General features: G+C 43.9%; 1 protein-coding gene across 3 annotated transcripts in view; it reads right to left on the bottom strand.

Moving 5' to 3' along the window:
* Positions 1–13,543, bottom strand: part of KDM7A (lysine demethylase 7A) — a 49,890-nt gene extending 36,347 nt beyond the window's left edge. For 2 of the 3 annotated variants that reach the window (XM_081878430.1, XM_081878428.1), the window contains exon 1: positions 13,275–13,540. In XM_081878430.1, the coding sequence (XP_081734556.1) occupies positions 13,275–13,432 (158 nt within the window). In that variant the 5' untranslated portion in view covers positions 13,433–13,540. Of the gene's footprint in view, positions 1–13,274 lie in introns of all 3 variants that reach the window. The other variant, XM_081878429.1, reaches the window with a different exon arrangement.
* Between the last annotated feature and the right edge of the window lie 12,097 nt (positions 13,544–25,640).

Raw genomic sequence — 25,640 nt, 5'->3', positions numbered from 1 at the left:
TCCATGAGGAAAGAGGGTTAAGCCCCTGACAGTGGTGAAGAGAGCAAGGTGCTTCACCAGAAATACATATACATTCATTAATAAACTGAAGAATACAGTTCTATATATAAATTAAGTGTTGTTAATTTAGGCCAGGAGCAGTCCCAATCTTTGATATATATTTTTTGTTCACAGAATGACATCCTTTCCCTTCCCCTCTTTTCTACACAGCCTTAAAAGTGAATAAAACATGTAAAAAGAATGAAGTATATGAAGTGAGCTTAGCAACCTACTTGCAGTATGTCACCCAACAGCTTTAGATGAAAATAAATAGATTTTATACCACAATGTATTAAAAATTCATAACACTTTCTTACTCTAGTTGCCTTTTAAAAATAATGTAGAAGTGATTTCATGTAGAAGCTTTTTGCTTTAGTGGCAACATCAGCATTATACCCTGCTGAACAAGAATGAACTCAACATTTTCCGCAAGAATCACCAATTTAAAGGCCTACTTTACTTAACGCCAGACTAATGGAGATTAAATATTAATTCCATTCAAAGCATTCATGACCTGGAAAACTATCACTATCTATTTAGAACCACTGGTACCAGTATGAGGCAGACCTGAAGACACAAATTTTCTAAATAATGAAACATTCATTTGGCATATTTTGATGCCAGCAGTTATAACTGATATTAATGTACTCAAATGAGTTAGTTTCAATTTATCCTGACTTATGCCTCATGTTTCCAGTTTCACCTCACTGTTTAATGTCCCCTGGTGGGGAGATGCACAAGCTGTGCTAACATTGATACAAAACATCTACTTTGACCATAAGGACAATGCAAGGAGCAGTAAGCATGGAACAGTTACCGCAACCATGCAACATACCAGGTAACAGAGCTTGCCTTCAAGTCAGGTTGTAGTTTCAGAGGTTCACTGCATTTGTAGGCATACAGCCTATGATAAAGAGATTTTTCTCAGCCTGACTGATTTAAAATAAAATAAAAAACTTTAAAAGCCAGGACAAATACAATAAATTTTAACCTCTTGAAATGTAAGCATCAAGGCATTCAGATTAAATCAAGAAGTGCCTAAAATATATTAGTATGATAAATTGTATTTCAATTTAATTAAATATATTAAACTACTATGCAAAAAGTTTTGATGCAATCTAATTTTCTATTTGTACATCAGTATTTTCACAGAGTTCTAAGCTAGAAGTTACTATAATATTCCAGCTACAAGTGTGTAAAAGCTCTCTCAAATGGATCCTTGGTATATATAAATGTTAGTTTATCAAAGAGAACCAAAAGAGCACTGTGGCACGTTAAAAAGTAAAAAAAAGTAAAAAAAAAAAAACCGGGGGCATGAGCTTTAGAGAACTAGCCTCACTTCTGATGCATGAAGCATTCACTCCTTCGTTTCACACATGTGTAGTAGTGCAAAATAAAATAAAATAAAAAGTAGCAATGGGGCCAAATGGTCATGAGAATTACACCAATAAATCTATTTTAGTCTTTAAAATATTACAATAACTTGTTTTTGCTGCAAAAAACAAAACAAAAACCCTCACTCGGTTATCATTCTGGAATTTGTTGTTTATCAAATAAAACAAATAAAACTTCTCATTCATTCATTTCATCAAAAGTTCTGATAGGGGGCAGCTAAAAGTATTCTAAATGTCTAATGCTGACTAATCTCATGAACACAGCCCAAGTATATCACAAGGTATACTTTTTACTTAAGATTTATTTTAAAAGTTAAAATTGGGGAGGGGAAAAACTAGGACAGCATTTTCCTCAATTTTTCAACAGATGCTCACATTTAAAAATATGAACAGATTTAACCTACATAACAATTGGTAATTATTCATACTAGTTTTCTATATTAAAAACTATTTTCAAAATTTTGATTGAAATATGATCTAAATGCTGGTCAACAATATATACACATCATAAGATTGTAAGACATGTTTTATATGTAATGCATTTCATTACTGCTGCATAAATTAGAGGACTAATATGAAGCATTTTAAGTAACAATAAGGGCAATAATATAAGTAGTCAGAAAATATTAGAAATTATAAATGAAGACACTTTAACATAATCAGTGATACCAGCCAACTCTGTGAAGTCTACATTGTGTATTGTAATTTCCTAGCTTGCAGTCTCTGCAAATTAGAAAACCAACAAGGAACTACACAGGACACCATTAAAACGATTTCCATTACATCTATGTTTTCTATGTAGAGCAAAAATAAAATCTGTTAAACTGATTATTGTAGGGGGGGTGCTGGTTTCTGGATTCTAGTGGTCTCTTTCAAGTTGAGTCCTTCATGTAGTCACCCACCTTGAGGTGCTCTGGAAACTACATTTGGTCTAAAACAGAGCTAGTTCTCAACGGAGGCCTGTAGGCCATGGCAATAAAGCAGTAACTGTAAAATAACTGATAAGCCTCGAACTCAAGAGCAAGTCCTAATACTGCAAATTCCAGCAATGTCTGCCTCTTAAACAGACTTTGTGCCACAAAATTGGGTTCACAGTAAATACTGTAGATAAGGGAGGCCTTTTCAGTCCCCCTACTGGCCCCACTGCTGTACAATAATAACAATAATAATTTATTACTTATATACTGCCCATCTGACAGCTCTGCAGTGCTTTCCTATCCAGTAGTTTCTGGCACTACCCACTTTTGAAGGTAACTTACAGCCCCAGAGAAAGAGAAAACAAGGTGTGTGCAATTAACAATGAGACTTGGGGATCCTAGACCCTGGCACCTCCAGCCAATTCCTAGCAATTTATACAGAACATAAAGCCAGTGCTCCAGTCCTCAGCTCCTCCCTGAGAATAGAGCAGATTCCTAACTTTACCAACTCTTTGGTCTTAGATCTCCAATAGTACCATAAAACCCAATAGTATCATGAAACCCAAAGGCATATGATGATTCCTGAATCCTGAGACTGGAAAACCCACAAAGACTCCACTAGTTGGATTGTTAAACTTCTTTAAAATCTGATAAAAATAATCAAAGCAAAAGTAGCCCGATGATTCCAAATTCTGATTACTTCTATTCTACTTACTAATGCTGTCCGTCTAGTTACAAGTTAGCAGAGCTTGTGGCCAACTTCTCTGAGCAGTACATAGGAAGATCTGGCCTGCCCCCACCCCCCATGGTGGGAGGGACAAAGCTGCAACGACAGCCCAGTTTTTAAAAGCTCTCTCCCCAATCCTTGGAGGGAGTGGCCTGTAGCTCAGGTATGTCTCATTTTCCAGGTAGGCATCCTGGGGCTTTAAATACATGGCAGGAGATACCTGAGATACATGACTGTTTGGGCTTATTATAGGAAATGGTGGGAGCAAGAGATCAATGTCCTTTGTCACATCTACATTTCCTATGACTGCCATCAACACGCACACATGCGCAGTTTATCTGCAACTACAACACACTTTACTAATTAAACCATAGTTTTCACTACCGTTATTTATTTTCATTCCATTTATTAATCATTTCCTGGAAAATCTTAAACTGATCTAACAATTAAAACAATTTCATATAAAAATGCTTAACTACATTTTCCATAGTTTTGCATTCAGCACATTAAAGTTTCTAAAGTAGTTGAGTATACATGTGGGTCTGCTTAACTTGGTAATTGGAAACAATTTTCATGCTAGTCACACATACCCCAAATAAGATTTTATCTAAACTGCACAATACGCTGCCAGATTTAGACAACAGATTTCTGCCAGGCTATGTTGACCACAAATGCTCAAAAAAGGATTGCAACACTTCCATATCATGATCCAATATTAATTCAAGAAAAATAATTCAATAAAAGAATGACTGCCACAAGACCATGTAAATAAAAAATGTGCTATATGTGAATATAGAAGGGACGGGTTGAAAAATGCCACACAGTCACACCATGCCACCAAGGATTCAGTCCTGCTGACATTTCACTGTAATGTAACTACATCATGCAACACCAATGGCGGTCACCTGTACGATGTCACACTAACAACCTCAAGAATCAGCCTGGACAGTACTAAACTGTCAAAAGAGTGATGTAGCTGCTCTAGTTTTGCCAAGAAATGAAGGCACACTTTCAAGAGTTACATGAGATGCTGCAGGCTACACTAAGGAATTTTATTTTGCAGCAGTAGTTGTGCTTATATTTGGGAATATATATCTCCTACATACAGCGAATGTGAGCCAAGGATGCTGCACTGGGCCATGGCCGTGCATTTGAAGATCTGCATCTCTTGCCTCCACATTCTGGTTTCATCAAAATGTAATACCAAATCATGGTTTGGTGCTAAACCAGGGGTCTGCAACCTAAGGCCCATGGGCCACAAGCGGCCCACGGGGGTCGTTTAACTGGCCCACGAGCCGACGCCAGAAATCACAGGCAGGTGCGCTCATACACGTGTGTGATCCAGCCCACAGAGGGATCTCCGCTGGAGTGAACCGGCCCAGGCGAGGTAAACCTTGCCGACCCCTGCACTAAATAAATCATCACAGAATGAGCCACAGTTGGGCTCCCTTCCTCCCATGCATACTGCATTTTTCTCCTCAACTTCCTGCTCCAAAGCATGGCTTGCTGATTTGAATGGAAGGGGAACCTATGTTTTGCCACAAAACATGGAGGCCATGGGGGAATGACAATGCAGAAGGAAGAGAAAACCAGAGGCTTCTTCATATAGTGCCAAAATCATGGTATGCAGGTGCATGGCTAGGTATTTAAAAGACAGTTTGTAAAAGTGTAAACTTTAACCGAACTATCTCCTTTTTGGACAAGATGAATTTGAGCAGAACTAATTCATTTTTGAAACAAGCACTATACTAAACAAATCAGTGCTACACAGGGATTTATTTATACCAATGATATATTTCTGTAACACTCTCCACAAAGCACTTTTACAAGATACTACAGAGAAGGGGGAAAGTATTTGATCCCCTGCTAAATCTGCCCGTTTGCCCTCTGATGAAGAAATGACCAGTCCATAATTTTAATGGTAGGTTTATTATAGCTGTGAGAGACAGAACAACAACAGGAAAACCTCCAGAAACCCAGAATACAAAAGTCAGAGATTGATGTGCATTATAATGAGTGAAATAAGTATTTGATTCCTTTGCAAAAGATGACTTAGTACTTGGTGGCAAACCCTTGTGGGCAATTACAGAGGTCAGATGTTTCTGGCAGGTGGCCACCAGGTTTGCACATATCTCAGGAGGTATTTTGTCCCACTCCTCTTTGCAGATCCTCTCCAGGTCAGTAAAATTTTGAGACTGATGTGTAGCTACTCGAACCTTCAGCTCCCTCCACAGATTTTCGATGGGATTAAGATCTGGAGACTGGCTAGGCCACTCCAAGACCTTAATGTGCTTCTTCTTGAGCCACTCCTTTGTTGCCTTGGCAGTGTGTTTTGGGTCACTGTCAAGATCCTTGGCAATAGTCTTGTAGTCCAGGTCCAGCCTCGTGCAGGTCTACAATCTTGTCCCTGACATCCTTTGACAGCTCTTTGGTCTTGGTCATGGTGGCTACTTTGGAATCCACTGGATTGATTGCTTCTGTTGACAGGTGTCTTTTGTACAGGTACTGTAATGAGCTGGGATTACAGGTAAGACCTCTCCTTACAGCAGGTGCTTCTAATCTCAGCTCGTTACATACAGATACCAGGTAGCCTGACATCTGGCTGGTTGATAGTTATTTCACTCATTATAATGCACATCAATCTCTGACTTTTGTCTTCTGGGTTTCTCTGTTGTTATTCTGTCTCTCACAGCTATAATAAACCTACCATTAAAATTATGGACTGGTCATTTCTTTGTCAGAGGGCAAATGGGCAAATTTAGCAGGGGATCAAATACTTTCCCCCCTCACTGTATCATGCTGAACATTTAGGCTATAATTTTTTATTTTGCATTAGTACTATCAAATATTTTCTGCAATCAAAAACCAAAGCTGAATTTCTCAAATATAATACTCCATAAGCATATTTTAAACAATACATTAAATACCGTTAAAATGATGGGAAGGTTGGAAATTAGAGTACCTTATCGATAATCCTGCTTTACTGCCACAGAAACACTGCTCTCATGTTTTAATAACATAGCAAGTTTCAATAATATACATAGCTCCCCCTACCAATTCAACTATCCAGAGTTGTAATTATGTAACAGCCACTTCATGTTGCTTAACAAACACAAGGCAAGTATTTTCCCCCCACTTGGCAAGATACAGAACTGAAACTCACATCAGTTAAAGGCAAATGTGAAATGTAAATATGCAAGTACAGAACTATTATCCAAGACAACAAGACTGTAACTTATTTCCAGGTAATCTTTTAAAATTCTATGCATTACTTGCTCTACTGCACTTGCACATTTAAACTGAAACTGCATTGGTACCCTTTATTCTGGATTCAGTCCTATTTATTTACAGAACATAAATAAACTTGGTTTTAATATGCCAGAAAGAGAACCAGTGTTTATTAAAAATTCAGAGTATTTGCTACCTTCTCTTGACATTTAAAAATTGTTTCCAGTACTGATGTGGATGTACTGGACAACAATCAACAACATGACAATCAACACAATGCTATTGTACATAATTAGAAATGGAACTGTCATTACACTTCTATCTCTGTGAATCTGGCCTAGGATATCCACACTGTTCAAAATTAGCTTCTAAGGCTGCAATACTAACCACACTTACTTGGAAGTAAACACCTTCATACTTAGTGAAACTTACTTCAGAGTAATATGCAAATGATGTAGTTGCAAAACTGATAAGGCTTAATCCTTAACCAACATAACCCTTTGCTAATGAAACTGCATTTAATTATTTTATTCCTTGGAAACTTTTTACATAAAACTGTCACAAACTGACATGATTGCCTTGTAAATAGGCCTACAAGAATTACTAGCCTACTTTTTTTACTAGTCTGCTAAGAGGCTAGTAGCCTGTATTTCCACATTCATTACAGAGGAGTGGAACCCTATTTTCCATGACAGCATAGAACCGAGGACTACTAATAGTGACTAGTTTTTTTAAAAATTCTTTTTACCAAGCAGGCCAGCAGAGAATGAATGTGTTTCCCTTCCTCAATGGCCAGAATGAAAACCAAGTTGATTGGTGGAGAAAGGTTGAGAGAGTCATTCCTTTTCTGCTGGGCCACTCATTCATCAGTATGGAATTCCTTGTCACTTACCTGACCTACCAGACAAGCAGGTAAATACAAGTATCTGTTTCAAGCACTAGGGTTAGCCAGAATGTTATGCTATTGGCCTACTGCACAACTGGAAAATATGAACCCAGGAGAGACAGAAAAACTGCTCAGTGTCCTCAGTGTAGACACATGTATTTTTCTACTACCGCATGAGCAGTTAGATATACATGGAGCAGCAGTTGATTGTACACATGTGCAGATGTGAATGGATATACACAGACACATGTTCCCAAAGAGCTGGCATGCAAAATTGGGTCCAAATAGCAAGACTGCATAAATTAGCCTCACAGCCACCAATCTACAAACAAGCCCTGCAGACCAGAGTCAGCCAGAGCCTTTTCATTAATCAAGTAATTCTGCCTGTCATTTTTACCAGTGCTTCCTCTTAGCCAGTACAGGGTAGGGAATAACCAATGTGACCACACTAAAGAATGAAAGAAACATATTTCTCTTTTCTTGCCAGTAACAAAACTAGTAACTGCTACATGATTTTATCAGTGTTCTGACACAAATGAAAAATTTCAAAATTATTTAAAGGGAAAAAACTAAAAACTGTCACAGTATTGAGAAGACAGTGACCAGACCATTAGAGAGAGAGAAAACCTGCTGTTTTATAGTGGCCCTTCAGAGGGTCCAGTCTGGCCTATAAAGTCCAAAAACATGCCCACTGATCAATCAGCTTATATCAAACTGTTGGGCTGATGATGTCAGTTGTTGGCCAATGGGAAGGTTGGGGTTTAATTCTGCACTGACCTGTGTGCCTGTTCCCAGCAGCCAAACTAAGCAATATTGGCTCATGCGGTAGTTAAATCCTGCTCAGTTTAGCCACATGTGCCACTTCCCTTGCTGGCCAAAGCAGCAGGATTTAACCCCTGCTCATCCTCATTAAATCCTGGTCAGATCCCTACAAACTACTGGCAAGCCAAGTGATCCCACACCTAATATTTGTGCAGCTGGTTATTCCTGCTTAAGTGAAGACCTTTTATTTGTCCCTACTGAAATTCATTTTGTAAGTTTGGGCCCAGTTCTCCAATCTGTTATGGTCATCTTGATCCTAATTCTGTCTTCTGCAGCATTAGGTACTCCTCCCAACTTGGTGCCATCTGCAAATTTTATGAGCATCCCCTCAATTCCTGCATCCAAGTCGTTTATAAAAATGTTGAACAAAGGGCCCATGACAGAACCCTGTGGAACCACACTTGTCCTTTTTCTCCAGGATGATGAGGAACCACCAGTGAGCACTTTATGTGTTTGGTCACTTAAGCAGTTACCTGATCCAGCCCAAATTTTACCAGCTTCTCTGCAAGAATACTGTCAGACTTTGTCAGAAACCTTACTGAAATAAAGATAGACTATGACCACAGCATTCCCTTTAGCATGCTGCTATGGTGTCCACTTGAGCCACAGGTTCTAGCTATTAAGGTAAAGGTAAAGGGACCCCGACCATTAGGTCCAGTCGTGACTGACTCTGGGGTTGCGGCGCTCATCTCGCTTTATTAGCTGAGGGAGCCGGCGCACATGCTAGTCATGTGGCTAGCATGACTAAGCCGCTTCTGGCGAACCAGAGCAGCACATGGAAACACCATTTACCTTCCCGCCGGAGCGGTACCTATTTATCTACTTGGACTTTGACGTGCTTTCAAACTGCTAGGTTGGCAGCAGCAGGGACTGAGCAACGGGAGCTCACCCTGTCGCTGGGATTCGAACCGCTGACCTTCTGATCAGCATGTCCTAGGCTTTGTGGTTTAACCCACAGCGCCACCCATGTTCTATACACCAGCTGGTATATAGAATGGTGCATATTTAAGTTATTGTTATTTACCAGTGTCACATTTAAAACAAGTCTAATTCTCCTCTGGCTTGTAAAAAAAGTATTGTATGGGGCAAAAGTATTACAGGGGTACCTCAGGTTACATACGCTTCAGGTTACAGACTCTGCTAACCCAGAAATAGTGCTTCAGGTTAAGAACTTTGCTTCAGGATGAGAACAGAAATCGTGCTCTGGGGGCACGGCGGCAGCAGGAGGCCCCATTAGCTAAAGTGGTGCTTCAGGTTAAGAACAGTTTCAGGTTAAGAACGGACCTCCGGAACGAATTAAGTACTTAACCCGAGGTACCACTGTATAGCCAAGTTATATAAAAGGTACTGTCCTTAACGTGGCATTCAAAGAGATAATTAATGTGTTAAAGTTTAAAAACAGATTTAGATTCAGGAACTGGAGATGACTACAGTTAACTCTTTAAAGAACTAACTATAAGACAAGTCACTCAGTGACAATTCATCTGGTTTGTGCAAGCAGCTAAAATTCTATAGGGCAGGGATGTCCAACAGGTTGATCGCTATCTACTGGCATATCCCCAGGAGGTTTTTGGCTCCCTTTCCTTAGTGGTGGTAAAATCTGGCCCTGGCCCCTCGGCCCACCCTCCATTGTTGCACGATCTCCAGAATGACAGACTGAGTTATAATAGTGATGTTGACTGTTTCCTTAGCAATCTTATGGTGAGCGACTTTCCCACTTTCTCCCTAAAATAGCTCAACAACTTTGCCCTGAACCCCTAAAAAAGGGACATTCCTCCCCCCCAAAGTCAACAACTTTGACCTGAACCCCTAAAAAACAGCACTTTCCTCCCTAAAAAAGCTCACTCAACAGCTTCGACCTGAACCCCCAACCTGTCAGTTTATTCTGTGAGTAGATTGCAGTCTCAGGAGTTAACCGTCCCTGCTATAGGGCATGGCTACAAGTAGAAATCAAACCTCAGATTTTAAAAGAAATCATGTGAAAGCACCAAACCTAATGTAAATTCCATACATGCAAAGTGGTATTCTAAAGAATACAGTACATATGAATTTCAAGAAGAATTTAAAATTCCACTCACAGGAAGCTCCTAAGAAAGGCTAAGGATTGTAATGTGCCTTCTAATCTCTATTGGATGTATTGCATTATAAAAGACAGAAAACAAAGGGTCCATGAAAGTGGACAACTCATACAAAAGATTCAAAACAGTCCAGGATCTTGTAAGAACCACTAGAGCCAATGCTTTAAAAACATATTCACTGATCCAACAACATAAGCGAACAAGCTGAGGTGTCCAGCTCTCTCAAGTACAAAACATTTGAACACTAAAATCCAAAGCAAAATGAAATACTTCTGCTCCTTTCAAATTAGAAAAAAGGGATGCGGGTGGCGCTGTGGGTAAAACCTCAGCGCCTAGGACTTGCCGATCGCATGGTCGGCGGTTCGAATCCCCGCGGCGGGGTAAGCTCCCGTTGTTCGGTCCCAGCTCCTGCCCACCTAGCAGTTCAAAAGCACGTCAAAGTGCAAGTAGATAAATAGGTACCGCTTTATAGCAGGAAGGTAAACGGCGTTCCATGTGCTGGTCTGGTGCCGGTTCACCAGAGCAGCTTCGTCACGCTGGCCACGTGACCCGGAAGTGTCTGCGGACAGCGCTGGCTCCCGGCCTCTAGAGTGAGATGAGCGCACAACCCTAGAGTCTGTCAAGACTGGGCCGTACGGGTAGGGGTACCTTTACCTTTACTTTTTATAAGAAAATAGCAACTGAGCATATAATTCAACTACACATAGACTAACATTTTCTGAACTGTAAATTAGGAGACAGATCTTGAGGCCAGAAACAGGTCACAATGCTGAACACTCTTGTAAATAAGCCCCAACTGGACTTACTTCAGAGTAACCTTTAAAGTATTGTACTGCAAAAGCGACAATTCAGGGGGCTATTTTAAAAATTAAGATAAATTATCAGGAAAAGGATCAAACAGCCAGCAATAATGTATCTATGACAGTCTAAATTTAGCAAAATTGTGATGTTTTGTTTATTATCTTCCTTGTGGGCTACTGCCGGGCGCTTTTTGAAGGGAGCAATAGCAAATCTGTTTATAGTTCAGTTGCCAAGTAATTTGGATTTCAGGAGCCAAGCCATGTGCAGAAGCAAAATTATTTAACAGCACAATCCTATGAATACCTACTCAGAAGTAAGTCACAGAGTTCAATGGGACTTACCTAGATAAACATTAGAGACTAGATCTTTGTTTTCCCTCTTTTCCACAAGAAAGCATTTTCTTAGGAATAACTTTTAGCTGGTTCCACACTTATAAATAAAAAATTAGAATGCTACTATATAATACACTTCTACATCCACCTTATCAAACCCATTTTTTCTGTCCTAATGCATTAGTTTGCTATTGCCCAACCCATTCCCCTGCCTTTCTGCCACTTTAAGCTCACCTAACTTTTAAAACCATGGATCAATATTTTGTAACAAATTTCAAAGGGTTTTTTTAAAGTCACAACTTCAAATATCAGTTCAAATTCTCCTACTGTTTAATAGGACTTCTACAGACTATTCCAGCAATGTTCTCTTTAACAGAACCAAAAGACTGATTACATAACTATTTCACTGCTGTAGGCTTAGGAATTTGGAAGTAATTCAGAAAAAATAAATGTTTTGTTCACCATACTCACAGAAATTTAGCAACAATAGAAGCTTATTTCCTTTTTTGGTTTTGCAGTTTTCTGAATTAAAACACTGATGCTTACATTTGCAGCAATGCACCAGGATATTGTCAGGCTCCTCCGTAAAACACTTAAATCTATAATAGCCCCACTGTCACGGAACACACGGAATCTATTCAGAGACGAATACAGAACCACATGTGCACCTGCAATGGCAGGCAGGTGCACTTTGTAGACGGCGAGCCAGCCTAGCTTCTAAATGTGAACAATGCATTCGCAATAATCACCGCGCGTGCGGCTCGACCCTCGAGGACAGTTACAGACCTTCTCTCTGTGTTATCTGTCTCCTTTAAAAACAAGAGAGATTTAAAAAAACCCAAACAAACCAGAGAGGGAGTATATGTCTCTCTGATCCGGGCACGATCTGAAGCATGAACCATGTCCCTTTAAATTAGCTTCCCTTCGGAAGCCAGCAGAGGGAGATGAGGCTGTCTCGCCAGCTCCATCGTGACTCTGTTTTTGTTAAATGGGGGGTATTTAAATGTCCTGTTGTCAATCAAAGCGCACTTCCCCTCCGCAGCCGCGGCAGCAGCAGCAGCAGCAGGGGAAGCTCGGACAAATATTCTCCCAGATCGATGCCCCTTCCTCCGAACTTCGGCCGCCATCCAGCCTCCGGCCAGCTGGGAGATCAAAGGGCGGCCGAAAGAGAGCCACTCGCGCCGCCGCGGCAGCCCCGAAACTTGCTCCTTTGTTTAAATGCCCATGGATATCCACCCAGCCACCCCACCTCCTCCCTTCGCAGCCGAGGGGAGGCTGCAGCTAGTGCCGCGGCGCCGGCGTGGCCTCCTCCTCGGAGCTCGCACTTTCCCAACATAACTGACCCAACCTCCCTGTGCAAAGGGAAAAAGAAGGAAGGGGGAAAACCCCAACCCGGACACTCACGCGAGCGCAACGTCAGAAAAGCGTCCGCGAGGCGCACGCAACTCTCTGGCCGGGGGAAGCACGAGCCCAGGAAGCGGACGGGACGGCGAGATGAACACGCATAAAAACACGCACGCACACGCACACGCACACGCACAAAAAGGCACCTCAGCCGCGACGCGCTTCGAACAATGCGAATAATCATAAAAGCAACTCAACTTTCCGGGCACCTCTCGTCCCGCCAAACTCCTCGGAAGAGCCCCTCAAGCTCGGCCAAGGAGTCCCTTATATAACACGGTTTGGAGAAGGGGGTGGGGAGAGAGAGAGAGAGAGAGAAGGGAACCGAGGGGCGCCGGCGGCTGCCCGACGCCGCTTCCTGGTACGCCGAAAAGCCCCGTTCACACAGCTCTCCCGCAGACACGCATCGCGGCGCGCACACGCCGCCTCTCTCTCTCTCTCTCTCTCTCTCCCCGCCTCATTGTCCTTCTGTTTGCTTCGCCCCCCGGCCGCCCCCTTCCCTCACGGCCCTCAGTCAGGGTCTACCCCCCCCCTGGAATATTGGACTCCCCCTCACACACACTTCACTGTTTTGTTGTTGTTTTCCCGTGAGGAGACCCGGGAGGAGACCCGGGCCCCCTCCTCCTCGCTGCCCCCTCGCGTGTTTTACCTGCCATGGAACCAGTCCTTGCATATGTCGCACTCGATCATGAAGCGGCTCACATCGTAAGGCTCCCGGCACACGCAGTACACGGGGGTCGCCGCCGCCGTTGTTGTTGTTGTTGCTGCCGTTGTTGCCGTAGCCGCCGCCGCCGCCGCCCCGGCCATCTTTAAAGAACTCGCTCTCTCGCTCACTCTCTCTCTCGCCCGGCTGGCTGGCTGGCTGGCTGACTGGACTGACTGAGCCGCCCTGCTCTCCTCCTCCTCCTCCCCCCACCCCGCCAGCCCCAACCAACAGCCGCCGCCGCCGCCAGCCCAGCCAGCCAGCAGCCAGCCAGTCAGTCGGCAGCACCAATAACAACAGCGCGCGTGCTAGGCTCCCGTATCTAGAGGGAGAGGGGGAAGGAGCGCGCGTGCGCGTGCGTTAGGCTCCCACATTGGGCGCGCGGCCGACACCCCTCCCTCCCTCGAGTGCGGACAAACGGCAAGGGCGCGCGGCGGAGAGGGACAGTCACGTAAGGTACATCGCCGAGCATGCGCCCTAAAGAGGAGGAAGTGAAGGGCGGGCGGAGGCGGCAGGAGGGGCGGGATGTGTGTGTGGAGAGAGCGGAACCGTCGGCAGGAAACAAGAAGGCATGGAACTCTCACGGCGCGTCAAGTGCGCGCGCGCGCTCACAAAAGGGATAAAAGTTCTCCCTCGCCCGGAAGCCCGCTCGCCCCGCCTCCCGGTCTCGCTCTGAATTGACAATGAGAGAGAGAGAAGCACGTGCCGCCACACATCCTTCTCCTCTTCCCCTCACGCACACATCTCTCTCTTTCTCCCCCTCCCCTCTTTTTTGTAGGCGGGGCTCTAGAACAGCGGGCGGGTGAGGTCACAGGCACACGTTGGCCCCGCCCCTTTTCACTCTCCCCCGCCCTCCCGGCACCGTCACGTGCTTGGGGAAGGAAGGTGCCGCGAGGACACTGTGGAGGTGGTTTTGTTTTTTTTGTTTCTTCTCCCCCTCCCTCCCTGCTCGAACGCTCGTCGGCCGCGCGTCACGCTCGCTCACTCTTATGCAACCGAAGGAGAGCAGCGGAAGACAGAACCTCACGGAAATGGCCGAAGTTGGCCCGAAGCGCTTGACTTTGTTTCTTCGAGTCCGGGGCGGGGCTGGAGCCGTGACAGCGGCGGCAGCAGCAGAGCCTTAACCTTGAACAGCCACGGGGCTGTGGCAAAGGCCAGGCGGGGAATAATTAAATGTGCGCGGTATGCGTGCCTGTTTATACGCACGTGTGGATGGACGTGCACGTGCATTAATGGGCAGGGAAGGTAGCAGCGTTATAGGCGTGCTGCAGCCATCCTTCCATTAAAAACACCCGCATGCTTTTTTGCACGCGGTTTTAAAAAAGTTATTTATTAACACTTGCTCTGAATGGCCTCCTACATCTTGCATATCGTTCTCCCACGATGCGCCGGTTAACGTATCGGCAGAGTTTTGCAGATGTTTCTGTGGAGGCGAGAGTCATCCGCAGGACAGTTATATTTAATATCTGTCGCAGACTCTGATTTCAGGTTTCCACTGTGGGCACAGATCCAGACACACATCACTTGAAAACGTTCGCGAAGTGACTGTTTGGATGGAAGGTTAAATGGGGATCTGCAGAAATGCAAACCTTGCAAATCATTCATGGTACTTTCTGGGATAATGACACTCCAGTATAACTTGCCTATACTTCTGAATAAGAGGCAATTGATAACCTCAGGGGCCACAGAGTTATATGAATAAGGAGGCACAGTTAGGACTGCAACACTCAACACACCCAGGGAACATGTCAGGTAGGTTTCACTTTGCTTTTGAGTCAATATTCTTCTGCACAAACTTCCTGAACTGTGACTAACAAGTAAATGTTGTGGGCAGGGCACAAGGTTCCCGCAGCCATTGAATGAATGCAATTAAACATGAACATTAATAGTAAAGAAAAGCTTATATGCTTTGCTGCATTTAATGCTGAAAACTTCAGGAAACTGAAAATGCACCAGAGACCTGGTTCAGTCTTGAAATCTGCTTGTTGATAAGTTACATAAAACGAGTTGGCACTGTTTGTGGGCCAAACAACACTGTCAACACGAGTTTTCTAGAGGCACCCACCTGTATGGTTTAGGTGTGAAGGGTAAGGTTAAAGAGACAGCATCTTTTGGTGTCATGTGATGCACTTGATGACCTGGCCATCCCTTGCCTGCCACCTTCACTTGCTAGCCCCAGCAAGGCGAATTGTCTGCCCACCATGCTACTATCTTCTGCAGGTGGGCCTTCATAGAATCATAGAGTTGGAAGGGACCACGAGGATCATCCAGTCCAACAATGCAGGAATCTTTCACCCAACATGGGGCTCAAACTCACAACCCTGAGATTAAAAGCCTTATGCTCTACCAATTGAGTCTCATGCCTTTAAGAAGTGCATATAGTGCCTTGACCTGGGCAGTGTGTTGTTGTTGTTGTTTAGTCATTTAGTCATGTCCAACTCTTTGTGACCCCATGGACCAGAGCACACCAGGCACTCCTGTCTTCCACTGCCTCCCGCAGTTTGGTCAAACTCATGCTGGTAACTTCAAGGACACTGTCCAACCATCTCGTCCTCTGTCGTCCCCTTCTCCTTGTGCCCTCCATCTTTCCCACCATCAGGATCTTTCCCAGGGAGTCTTCTCTTCTCATGAGGTGACCAAAGTATTGGAGCCTCAGCTTCAGGATCTGTCCTTCTAGTGAGCACTCAGGGCTGAGTTCCTTCAGAATGGATAGGTTTGATCTTCTTGCAGTCCATGGGACTCTCAAGAGTCTCCTCCAGCACCATAATTCAAAAGCATCAATTCTGGGCAGTGTAGCCATCACAAACACTGACCCCCGAATTTCCTAAAGACCCAGTTTTTGCTTTTTGTTTTTAAAGGTGCAGATCATGTTCCCATCCCCAACTCAGAATGCAGAAGAAGAGGAAGGGGAATCTGGAGTCTCATGGACACCAGTATGTTCAATCCATGGCTCTGAAGAAAAGAGACAATGTGATGAGGCCGCAGCTGTGGATAGCAGCGGACCCCATTTCCTATGTACATTTGAACTAGCTTCTTATTTGGTGAAATGGTGGCTCTTGCACTCCCAGTATTGTTTGGGCTCAGGGAAGAAAAAGGATGGTGCCTAACAGTGTGCGGCCTGACATTTTAGATGGTGACTGACAGCATGATGCTGCCTCTGAGACCTGTCCTCTCTTTGCAGCGTGACAAGTCCCAGCTGCAAGGAGCTCTCCATCTCATAAGCCAAGCCTCGCTATTCAGCGAGGCCAGCTGCAATCTGCTCCATTTTATGGTAATTAAAAATAGCACTGGGCACCTGGTCGGCTGCCAGTGCAGCTGCTGCAGATACACTAAGTTTGAATGCCTTGATGCCATACATGCACCCTCACCCTTCCCTTCATCTGGAATATGTGACAGAGCAAATGTCTTTGGCTGCCATTTACAAATGGTTCCCTTTTGAGCAATCCTGGGCTCTGGCATGAGTGAACTGGGGATTTGTCCTAAATAAGGGTGCAGCTAAAGTGGAGGTTCAGCACACAGTCTTTAGTACCAATGTTTACAGACAAGGTTTGCTTTGTTTCTTTATGAAGATCTGTAAGTCTCTTTTCCCAGTCCTTTTTCAGGGCACACCCCTTACGTTGAGATGAAGTACTCAAGTTTGTTCCAGTCTAGGCCAGGAGGAAATTGCTTTGGGGTTTGCATTTCCGCTGCTATAGTTTCCCGCTTTTTTTGGATTTCACCTTTTGTGAGGCAGTGTTGTTGTTTTGAAAGAGCCTGGTCCTGTGCACGTTTACTCGGAAGAGAATTCCACTAAATTCAGTGGGCCTTACCGCTTGCTGTGTGTACAGTAGTACCTCTGGTTACATACTTAATTCGTTCCGGAGGTCCATTCTTAACCTGAAACTGTTCTTAACCTGAAGCACCACTTTAGCTAATGGGGCCTCCCGCTGCTGCTGCTGCTGCGCCACCACCGTGCGATTTCTGTTCTCATCCTGAAGCAAAGTTCTTAACCCGAGGTACTATTTCTGGGTTAGCGGAGTCTGTAACCTGAAGTGTATGTAACCTGAAGCATATGTAACCCAAGTTATCATTGTACATTGTACATAGGATTGGCGCCTATGTATGGTCCTTCAGTCTTACAATTTAGAACAAAACAAATGTGGTCTTCCCCACTGACACACTGTATTTTCTTCCTCATCTTGCTTCTGACTCTGGTTAGTAGCCCTTGCCTGATCCTTGTGTCCTCAGATGACTGCCTTCATCATTGTCTTGCATGAGTCTTTGAGCAGCCAGCTTGAACGTAAAAACTAAAATTTACCCCTTAAGGTAGGTCCACACCTACTTTAGCTTCAGTTAACAGCATCGGACATAAACTGGAACCTATTCTTTCTTCTACTATATATTTTGGAAAGTTGTTTGTCTCTTGGCTCTGAAACTGGACATTCCTTATGATACTGTAACAGGGTAACCAAATTTTGCATGGTGGTTCCTCAATTCGAGGAGCTGGTTTTATCTATGCTGGGATACAATTGGATGCCATTTTGAATCAAGATGGTGAATTTAACCTTTCAAAACACTGGTGTCAGGGGTTCAGGGAGAGAGGCGCAGATGAGGGAGGAGACAGAGAGCGAGGGGGAAGGATTCCAGGGTGACGAGGAAGAGGACGACAATGACCCAAGATTGTCCATGAGTCCGTCCAGTGAATCGGAGGACTCCCAAAAGGGAGCCCCCCTGATCAAGCCAAGGGGAGCTAGAGGGGGAAGCAGTCAGGAACAGGGGAACGAAGGGGGAACCCCCAGGGGGAGTTGGAGATTGGGACCGGCTTCTCCGCCGGAACGGAGTGAAGGGGGTGGAGTGACCAGTGTGTCAGAAGGAGCAGAACAGGAAGCAGAGAGGGGAAGGAGATCGGGGCAAGACGTCCTGCCGGAAGGGGCGGAGAGTAGTACCGAGAGCAGTGTAACTGTCGGAGGGAAGGTCAGAAGCAACGTACGCGCGCCAAGTTCAAAATGGGAGGCGCGCGGAAGTGAAGAGAGTCCTGGGGAGGAGCCTGGTCCCAAAGCGCGAAGGAGGGGGGAGGAGGCGCCAGAGGATTCAGCCTCTGGAGAGTCCCGAAGGGAGAGAACACAGGGGGGCAGAAAGACCCTGCGGAAAAGGAAGGAGAGGAAGAGGTGGACCAGTACAAGCCTCTTAAACTGGTGTAGAGGCGGGACTGACTCAGAGGGGACTTCGGCGGTCTAAGCGTAACAGACGTAGAGCCACGGAGCTCGGATGTAAAGCTAAGAATGTTCTTCAATAAAAGCTTTTGTACATAAGCCGGACTGGACTTTGGTCTCTTGTGAGCTGGGACCACGGGTGGCTCTGACAACTGGTTTTGCAGGGGCAGAGGGTTAGAATTCCTGAGCAATGCCAGATACAAGGCTGCTAATTAGTTATGGATATATATGTTATGTATTTTGTGTTTTCATTTTGTATTATTATGTTGTAAACTGCCCCATGATCTTTAGATAAAGGACAGTATATCAACTTAGTAATTTATAAATTTAATTAATAATAATAAAATCTGATATTCCAGTCCTTAAATGCATTGATTACTCATAGGAAACTCTTCTTGGCAGCAAAATATTTTTGCAAGCTGATATAGCTTTGCAGGAAAAATTCAAAATTCAACCCCTAATTATTAGGAAATGGCATCTGCTTCCTCGAATCTTCCCCTTCCAAGACTGCTGCCAAGGTCACACTGGGACATTGGCTCCTTCTCACACTTAAGCGAGAATGTATTCCTGTGATCTGTTGCTATGGCCAGTCTTTTAGTGTACCATGCTGTTTGCTTTGTGTACAAAACCAGTAAACAAAGATCTATCACCTTCTCTCTCATAGTGTATCATACGTACCACTTTCTCAAATACAAATCCATTATTCAAAGAATGCTACATAAAAGCCTCTTCCTTTACATACTACAGTCGTATCTCGGAAGTCGAACAGAATCTGTTCCAGAAGTCCGTTCGACTTCCGAAACGTTTTACTTCCAAAGCGCAGCTTCTGATTGACTGCAGGAAGCTCCTGCAGCCAATCGGAAGCTGCGGAAGCCCCGTCGGACGTTCAGCTTCCAAAAGAACGTTCGAAAACCAGAACACTCACTTCCAGTTTTCAGTCATTTGGGAGCCAGAACGTTCAACTCCCAAGGCGTTCGGGAGCCGAGGTAAGACTGTATTGCAAAGTGCTATAGCTATTTAACAATATTTCTACACACACAGAGACACACATATTCGCCTGAGCATATATTCATTTTATATATTCATCTGAGTAATACCAGGGTGGTTCAGAAAACCTTAATACTGCTTTTGCAGCATAATGTTTCTCAAAGCAGTTGCCCTCATTCTAGCTGCAACTGTGCACGCCTAGAGAAGCATTCCTGGCTACACTGCAACCCTAGAGCTCCTTTTCCATAGAGACTGAACATCTCCAGGAAGCATTATAAAAAATTTCCTGTGTGTAAGAAACCAGAGGCCTTCCTTCTGGGCATTGTCGGCCAGAAGGTGTTAAAGAAGGACCGAACATTTTTCATGTATGCAACAACGGCAGCAAGGATACTCATCGCTAAGAACTGGAAGACTCAAGAACTACCCACACTGGAAGAGTGGCAGATGCAACTGATGAACTATATGGAACTAGCCGAGATGACTGGCAGAATCCGAGACCTGGGAGAGGAGAGGGTTGAAGAAGATTGGAAGAAATTCAAGATTTATTTTAAAAAATACTGTAATTTGGTTGAATGCTAAGAAAGGATGCTAGATCATAAATAATTGTGCACCACTAAATTAGTGAGAATTAAGATGATAAGTAAATTTGAGAAAAAACTATAAACCTTTTGGAGAACTTATAGATTATATTTAAATGAATTTGACATAAGAGTGTAAACAAGATGATAAATTGCTGGCAAGAATTGGCAATGATGTAAATGGGAGCGGGAGGCGCGAGGGAGTCCAAAGATGTTATGAAAAGATGTTATGATATATGTTATACTGTTTTTTTTTATTTTTGCATTTATGTTTGAAAAATCCAAATAAAATATTATAAAAAAAAAAAAAAATTCCTGTGTGGCATTTGGCATTTAGCGAACAGGGATTAATGCCGGTGGGGTTGAGGGTTTCACACTGTATATTTTGCACACATTTAATTCATTGTCATGTGGCTCTTTTCTAGGTCTTAAACATATTGGCTAGTATCCAAAGGTATGCACTCAGCTGGCATTTTTTGGCTTTACTTCCTTGAATGGGAGGAAAAACAAAACCCTTACTATATCTCAAGCTGCTTTACAGCACAATCCTAGGCATGTTTACTTAGAAGCAGGGGTGTGCAAACGTGTAAATTCCAGCTTCTTATTTTCCCAATCTTAAGTTCTCCACCTTTCCACATCAGTTTTGTGATTTTTGTTTTAAAGTTCTCGTGAAAATTCAGCAGCATTTTAGTGCGAACTTTTCCTAGAATAGTACGCACATTATTATGGCAAACAATTTTGCCCAATATACACATTTTTGGAAAGCACTTTATGTAATTGGTCTTTTAACGCTAGTTTCAGTCACCTATGAATGTTAGTACACAATTTACCCCAGTATAAGCATTTTTGTGCACATTGCTTGGCTACAGAAATTCAGAGACGTTTGAGTTCAGAGGGGTAGCTGTGTTATGATTGTTTGTGTATTGTTTCGGAAAGGGCAAATTAGTTAGGTTCACCCATAATTGCAAATTGAATTGAATTTCTCTCCCACTCCTACTCGGAAGTATTGAGTTCAGCGTGGCTTACTCCCAAGTAAGTGTGTTTAGGATGGCAGCCTAACCTTGCTTAGACCCAAACTACACTTTGAAAAGGAATCACCTCCCACATCACAGGTAGACCATTGAAGCAGAGTGGTTGTAGTTGGGGAAATACTAATGATATTTTGAAAAAGGTGGTCATGTGTCTTACTTTGCAGAGGAAAAGCAGTAGCATTGCAAACACACTCAGAACACCTGGTCACTATGGTGAGATGCATTTCTATTTAAAACACGGTCATTAGTTTTATTTATGAATTTGCACCTAGGTATATATAAATTATGGGATGCGGGTGGCGCTGTGGGTTAAACCACAGAGCCTAGGACTTGCCAATCAGAAGGTCAGTGGTTCGAATCCCCGTGACGGGGTGAGCTCCCATTGCTCGGTCCCTGCTCCTGCCAACCTAGCAGTTCAAAAGCACGTCAAAGTGCAAGTAGATAAATAGGTACCACTCTGGTGGGAAGGTAAACAGCGTTTGTGTGTGCTGCTCTGGTTTGCCAGAAGCGGTTTAGTCATTCTGGCCACATGACCCGGAAGCTGTACGCCGGCTCCCTCAGCCAGTAAAGCGAGATGAGCGCCGCAACCCCAGAGTCGGCTATGACTGGACCTGATGGTCAGGGGTCGCTTTACCTTTACCTATATATAAATTAGCATATGCAAATCTGTGTCTCCTTTCTTCTTTGTTGTTGCTGCTGCTGCTGTTGAAGCTGCATGCCCTCTTATTTGGTGATGTGTAAGTGGATACCCTCATTTTCAACTCCATGATACGAAAGAGAAGCAGATAGATCATAGAATTGCAGAGTTGGAAGGGACTAAGAGGGTCACCAGCCCCCTGCAATGTAATAATCTTTTCGTCCAACACGGGGATCAAACCCACAGTCCTGAGATTAAGACCCTCTAGATGGGGAGATACAAGTCAGTGATGTCAGCACATCTCCCTGTAATGGGTAATTTTAGCTGCACTTTCAAAAGCAATTACCCAGAGGTTTCACAAGTGCAAGCAAGTGATGGGCAGAAAACCCCAGTAAATTACAGAATACAACCAAAAATAAACAATCTCATCATATCTATACAACCAGTGCTGGTTTTGACCTAAAAAGCTTCATAAGGCCCCAATACCTTAAGGGACTGCCTCTCCCTTCATGAACCTACCTGGACCCTGCATTGATCATCCAATAATTATCTTGTGCCCTTCTAAAGGAAGTGTGGAAGGTAACAACACTAGAACGGGTCATTTCAGGAGTGGCTCATTGATTACGTATTGATTTTGCCAAAGAGATGTGCCTGGCATCACCATTATCAACGTTTAGGTGCCAGGCAAAGACATTCCTGGCTCTTAGTTGGGGTCATAGGGCATACCCTCCAACATTTCTCCAGTGAAAATAGAGGCATCCTAAGGAAAAGCGGGACAATCGGAAACTGGGACAGCTTCCTTAAATTAGGAATGTCCCTGGAAAATAGGGACACTTGGAGGGTCTGATAGCATATGATGATAGCCAAATCTGTGTTGGTGTCCATCTGTTTAAGTTATTGCAGAATGAGCACTTTTAGTCGGTTAATGTTCTTTTATCTTTTTGATGCATTTTAAATTTTGTATCATGTATGCTTTTATCATTGCCGTTTTGAGACATTTTTGTAGTGACAAATAAATGCAGTGACGTAACAGTAATAATAATACCACCAGCATCGAATTGGAACTCAGATTGGAACTAACTCCGCACATCTTTAGAATGAGACATTGCAGCCATTTGGGAAATTATTAGTAAATATGTAGGTGTTCGCACATTCCATTTTCTGTTCCAAAGCTGGAGGCTTCGCTGCACCAAGAAGGGAAAGCTGTGGATGAAAGGATTCTTTAGATTGCAGCAAGAAGCCTTTCCAAAACTGGCCGCGCAGTCTTTACATCATAGAGAAAAATACTGACTCATGCTTGTCCTCCCACGCAACCCTTACGAAAATAAAAAGCTGAAGTGATTCAAGATTCACCCACACAATGTTGGAAGAAAGTGTAAGCCTCACATTCGTGCCCCCTTGCTGCACAAACAGTTAGCAAATACTTGGTGTACAGAAAGAAATTATCTTCCCACATGCAGCCTCCACAGAGACATTCTTGAAAATACGGTGACTTCATCTCATTGAGTGCAACGTTTTGATTACGCACGAGAAAATGAAATGGCGAGCGGGGGGGGAGAATAGAAGAATCATTTTTACCAAAAGGAAGAAGAGGTCATATCTGTAAAACAAATGGGAGGCCCAATTTGAAAACTTAAGTTAGAGCAAAACTTCCAGTGTCTTAATCTATGAGAGGTAGCATCGAAACACACACACACACACACACACACACACCTGCCGAATCCTGGGAATGGTAGTTTACCTCTCTCACAAAACTAAAATTCTCAGCACACTTAGCAAACTGCAGTTCCCAGGATTTTCTAGGGAAGTAAAATGTGCTTTGAATATATAGTGTGTATGCAGCAGAATACATTGGTGCAAACCCAGAATGAAAAATTCCAAAATTATCACTGAAGCCTGGCAGAACATTTCTACCAAAGCAGGGGTGTGGGGCAGGGAGGAGGAATCCAAGTTGGGGGAACTGCCAAATTCAGAGTCCCGCTGGGCTCATACTAGCAGGGCAAAAGATAGTGCCGGAGGCAGTCTTTTTCTGCTTTTCCACCTCACCTAGCCAAGTTGTTTTGGATTTTCCTTTCAAGTCATCTCAGTGGGAGGGGCAAAAAGCATATGGGCTGGTTGTATTATGCCTCCTGTTGGGGGTGGGGGCTATTGAGGGGAACAAGAGGGCTTTATATTCAGCCAGTCCAAAAACTTCCCCAGATTGCCCCATTTTGCTGTCACGCAAAGCAGCAGGCGCGAGGGATGTCCGGTGCCCACAACACAGAGGTTTGCGAATGTGGTTCGCATTATGCGGGCCGAGAAGAAGAAGAAGAGGAGGAGGAGGAGGAGCTTGGACTTGATATTCCACCTTTCACTCCCTTAAGGAGTCTCAAAGCAGCTAACAATCTCCTTTCCCTTCCTTCCCTACAACAAACACTCTGAGGTGAGTGAGGCTGAGAGACTTCAGAGAAGTGTGACTGGCCCAAGGTCACCCAGCAGCTGCATGTGGAGGAGTGGGGAAGCAAACCCGGTTCACCAGATTACGAATCCACCGCTCTTAACCACTACACCATGCTGGGAGGAGCAGTCTATCCTTTGGCCCCTGAGATGTCTCTTCAGGGACTGGTCCATTATTTTCACCCTACGCCGGTGCTTCCACACTGGGCCTTCCACCCCACACACGCCACGGCGTTCCACCTGGCTATATCAGATGGAGAGGCGAGATCACAAGACTCCTCCATCGGCCTTGCTGGGAATCTGAGTACCTTTTTGTTCCTCACTTTCCAGGTTTTTCCCCATCTGCAGCCACGTGACTGCCTTAAGGAGAAAAAGGAGACAGCTGAAAGTCCCCTTTGTTGGCTCAGCTGAGACTCCCTTCCCTCTTGCAACCACCTTCTGCACCTCCATTACTTTATAACCTCATCGTGCAATATTATGTACCTAGAATTTGCATGATCCTCCATTTCCTTTTTCTGTTGCATTACCTACATTGTAAACTACCAGTGCAAATGTGTGTGCGCGGGGGGGGGGGGAATAAGAATGCCAAAGGCTGCAGCAGCACTGCAGAACGACTCACCCATGGACACGCCCAATTTAATTCAGCTTTTAAAACAATGAAGCACTTTCAAACATGGTTCTTCTGGAACACTTACATTTCTGGCTCCCCCCACCCCCGCCTCCAACTGCTTCCATACATCGAGGATTGGATCCAAACCTACAGTGCAATCCTAAATGCTGTCTACTCAGAAGTAAATCACATTGACTTTGATGGAGCTTACACCCATAGAAGTGGAGTTAGGACTGTGGTTTTAGTTATTCTTTTTTATATATAAATGTTTTTATTGGCAATTTCAACATAACAACATATCAAAACATATCATATTCATTATTTCTCCCCTTTTTCCCCACCCCCCAAACCCTCCCTCCCCTCCCCCAGAGACGTCCCTCAGCTCCTCTCTCTGATTTCTCAGCACATATTATTCTCTGCATGTTGTAAAATTATACGAATCCTTACATTATCTATCTACCATGTTGTCAATCAATAAATTTGTGTTTGTTTATTCAAAACCTGCCAAGGAGTCGAATTCATTTTGTTGTCTTTTTAAGTAATTTGTGAAAAGTTCCCGTTCTTCTTTGAAGTCACAGTTGTCCTTATCTCGTGGTTTTAGTTATTCTTAAAGGAGACCCCCCTGAAATCTATAGGACCTCACCGATTTCAGCAGGTCTAATTCCAACTCAGAGAAGCGATTGTAACAAACAGTTAAATGGCCCTGTGTTGTGCGTGACATATCCCTTCTGGCAATCAATCATCAGTGGGTGGCTGCTTCTACATTGCTGTAACAGTGAAGTCAAAATGGGAACTGGAGTTGCAATATATAATGCGACCTGTTCCAAACTGCAGCCATGCC

The sequence above is a fragment of the Podarcis erhardii genome (genome assembly GCF_964252035.2).
Source record: "Podarcis erhardii genome assembly, chromosome: 10".
In the NCBI taxonomy this organism is placed as follows: domain Eukaryota; kingdom Metazoa; phylum Chordata; class Lepidosauria; order Squamata; family Lacertidae; genus Podarcis; species Podarcis erhardii.
This window is presented reverse-complemented; position numbering and strand designations above follow the sequence as displayed.